This window comes from Lithobates pipiens, unplaced genomic scaffold (assembly GCF_037356315.1).
Source record: "Lithobates pipiens isolate NorthernLeopardFrog02 unplaced genomic scaffold, aLitPip1_a1.2 Scaffold_23, whole genome shotgun sequence".
Taxonomy (NCBI): domain Eukaryota; kingdom Metazoa; phylum Chordata; class Amphibia; order Anura; family Ranidae; genus Lithobates; species Lithobates pipiens.
In genome coordinates this window covers 18,528,417-18,532,036 of record NW_027507785.1, presented here as the reverse complement: position 1 = coordinate 18,532,036, position 3,620 = coordinate 18,528,417, and the positions used below count along the sequence as shown (strand labels likewise).

Sequence of the window (3,620 nt, the reverse complement as noted above, 5' to 3'; positions counted from 1 at the left end):
ATTCTTGGGAACTACCCCCAATGGTGACACCACCAGCACCGAGAGTGGGGGGTTAGAAAAAGGACTCATCCAACCCAGAGCCGCTTGCTTAAAAAGTTTGAAACCATATCAGGGTGCCGTAATGCCGAACGTAAATTTGTGGATAAGGGAATTGTACTTAAATTACAAGGAATTCGAAAATCCACCCGAAAAACCCGCTTTGAAAAGTAGAGCAACTGCTAGATCGGGGTACCCATTTGTAAAAGGAATCATATTTACAACCCTCAGCGGTGTCTTGTCTTTTTCCAGCTGAATCCCCAGTATGCCCTTTTCCCCGCTCAAAACAGCATGTGAAGGAATGGCTGCTGCTGCATCCTGAACACTCGTGTTACAAACGTCAGGAACTGCTGAAACAACAAGCTCCATTGTTGAACCGCCAACATACCCCTTTCTTTCTAGAGGCCACTAGTCCCAAGGTAGAGTTACCACTGACCTCACTGGGGGAAAAAAAAATTTCAGCCCTGGCCCAAGTCATCAACTTCATCCAAAGACTGATATCTTTATGATTTTAGCAGATGGTTGGCCTGACTGCTTTTCGCTGATGAAACCGTTCGTCGTAACGAAGCACGCAACGCCACCATACACCCTATGTGCTTGCCCAATGGTGTCTAGGTAACAAAAAAAAAGGGGAACATTTTCAGGCGCTTTCTCCCCAATGACACTGGTCAGAACCGCAAAGGCTTGCAACCAATTGGCAAATGTACAAAGGATAAGGTGGTACCTCCGCTTAATAAATGGCTATTTACAGTCCTCTATTACTAATAATTACATTTTTTATTTTTTATACACCCTCCCAAAGATTTGGAGCACCAGCTGCCACTGGTCGGGAGGCTTGCAAGGTCAGGGTAAACTTTGGGGTCAGTCATCTTCCAGCAGTCCTCATGGGGGTGGCGCTACAAAAAAAAAATTCATTATAGAAAGAGATTGTCTCACAATAAAATAGGTATTGGACACACTTTGGTACTACATGTTGGGCCAACCCTTTAAGCTTTCAAGCTGATGTCAGATCATGCCCCCACCTCCCCCCTGGATGGCACAAAATATGGAATATCAAATTTACAGTGGTGCATAAAGGTGAAGGGAGGCAAGGATAGGAGAGTGCACAAAAATGCAGATGACCTCTCTCAGGTCTATTGCCATTTTGGCAGGTGTGTCCAGACCCCTGGCCTGACATCAGGGAGTGGTAATATGAAGGAATTGATCCTGGAACAGGGCTAATAGATGGTTCTATTTGGTAAACAGATAGTTTCCCCTTCAGCTCTGACCATGGAAAACGTCTAAGCTTCCAGTCAGTGTGGGAATAATAGTCAGTGAGACTGAGGCGTACACACGACCGGACTTTCCGTCAGAAAAGGTCAGACGGAATCATTCCGTCGGATATTCCGATCATGTGTGGGCTTCATTGGATTTTTTTCTTCAAAAATTCAGACGGACTTAAAAATAGAACATGTTTCAAATCTTTCCGACGGAATCAATTTCATCGGGAAAACCATTCGTCTGTATGCTGGTCCGACTGACCAAATATGAAATAAGGGCAGCTATTGGCTAGTGGCTATTGAACTTCCTTTTCTAGTCCCATCGTACGTCATCGCGTTCGGAAAACAAACAGACTTTGGTGTGATCGTGTGTGGGCAAGTCCGTTCGGTCGGAACTCTGACGGAAATCTCTGTTGAGAAGACCATCAGACCTTTTCTGACAGAAAGTCTGGTCGTGTGTACGCAGCATAAGAAGCAGGAGGACAGTGAAAAAATGCAGGAGACTACCTTAATAGCACCAGATTATGTGGGACTTTATTACTATTCAGCCCTGATATAGGGGATCTTTTGGAACCTCAAAATGCATCAGCCGTATACACTCGGTGCAACAATAAATACATTTACTCCAGACAAAAATTGTCGCTCCCTTCCTTGTTATTAAGTTAGGTTTTCACATATACTTTAACTTAAGGAAAATCCTTTTTTTTTTTATTATTGACTTGATTTGTTACTATTGCTACTATTAGTTTGATTTTAATTTACCGTTTGGCATGCATTTGTTATAAAATACTTGTGTGTCCCTTCTTTAGGCAAATATAAATAGAAAAAAATACAAGTGTGAGTTTTTTTATAGTTAACTTAAACTGATGTTGAAAGTCTTAGGAGGTTGAATCCCCTTGGATTACTTCTTAAAGAATGCTTATAAAAACATCAGGAAGTATATGAAGCACTGTACATATCCTGCAATCACAGATATTATAAAGATCTAAACCAACAGCATGAAGGTTTAGTTTTAATAACATGGTATGTTATAATTTATAAAGTAATTGACTCATTAATCTTGATTTTGTTTGGAACCTACATAAGCTTTAAGATGGAAAATGTAACTGAACTTAGCCCATCTTTTGTGTTTCTAGGACTCTTAGAAATGGAGAGATTCCGATTTCTATATGCAATTGTAGCTTTTATCTTCTATTTTATTACTTTGTTTCTAGGTTGTCTGATTGTGTATGTAATATGGATAGAAGCTAGTCTTCATGAACCCATGTATATCTTCATATGTACCTTGATCATTAATGGTATAGTTGGAAATACAGTCGTTTTCCCCCAATTTATAATTGGCTTGTTGACTGGATCCTCAACAATATGCTTTTATAAATGTCTCGTACAAGTTTTCTGTGTGCAAAGTTTTCCTACTGTGGAAATTTTCACTTTTACTGCCATGGCCTATGACCGATACCTGGCTGTAGGCTACCCACTGAGATATGCCACTCTAATGACGAATGGAAAAGCTCTGAAATACATAGCAATTATTTGGATTTCAGCATATATACTTGTAGGTATTCTGGTGACCATGACGGCCAACCTGAAATTCTGTGGCGTCAATATTAATAATATTTTCTGTGAGAATATGTCCCTTGTCAGGTTAGCTTGTGGAAACTCAGCCATGGTTCTAAATGTTTTTGGACTTGTGGAAACGCTTATCTTTGTTTTTGGAGCAATTTTCATCATCATATATTGCTACACAAGGACATTGTTGATCTGCCTAAAGGTTTCCAAAGCATCTTGCTTTAAAGCCATCCATACATTGTCCACACACATAATCACTTGTTCCATTTTCTTGGCGGCTGCCTTATTTGTTATATTAAGATACCGCTTGAATGGCGGGACAATTTCTATCTCTGTTCATGTTCTCCTTTCAATCACTGGACTTCTCACCTCAGCTATTGTGAACCCCATTGTCTATGGTATAAGGACTGAAGCTCTAAAATTAAAAATATTACAAAATGTACAAATGCTGATATTCTGGAAAGGTGTTTTCTAACATTACAATGTCATACATTTAGAGCTAAATTCAAGTAGTAAAATTATACTATTTTTTTTTTTCTTTTTTTTTTCTTTTTGGATGCAGTATTCACTTTTTGCCAACTGTGACCCATTGGGAATATTTTCCTTTACTTCCTGTCCCATAGCCAAAACAGGAAGTGAAGGAATCCCTGGTCGCCATCAGAACTAGTGTCTTCATTGGAAGATTTCCCCTCTATTCCTTTTCTGGTGATAACCCAAAAATTAGGATTTATATCAACAGGGATTAACATATAAAGT

The 3,620-nt window shown here is 39.6% G+C and overlaps 1 protein-coding gene across 1 annotated transcript; it reads left to right on the top strand.

Annotated features, from left to right (window-relative positions):
* The first annotated feature begins 2,388 nt into the window (after nt 1-2,388).
* Nucleotides 2,389-3,339, top strand: LOC143927087 (olfactory receptor 6B2-like). Its single transcript, XM_077451043.1, has one exon. The coding sequence runs from the start codon at nt 2,389-2,391 to the stop codon at nt 3,337-3,339; it is 951 nt and encodes a 316-aa protein (XP_077307169.1).
* Nucleotides 3,340-3,620: the final 281 nt, after the last annotated feature.

Coding starts and splice junctions, on each gene's coding strand:
- LOC143927087 (XM_077451043.1), top strand. CDS start 2,389: ATGGAAAATGTAACTGAACTTAGCCCATCTTTTGTGTTTCTAGGACTC.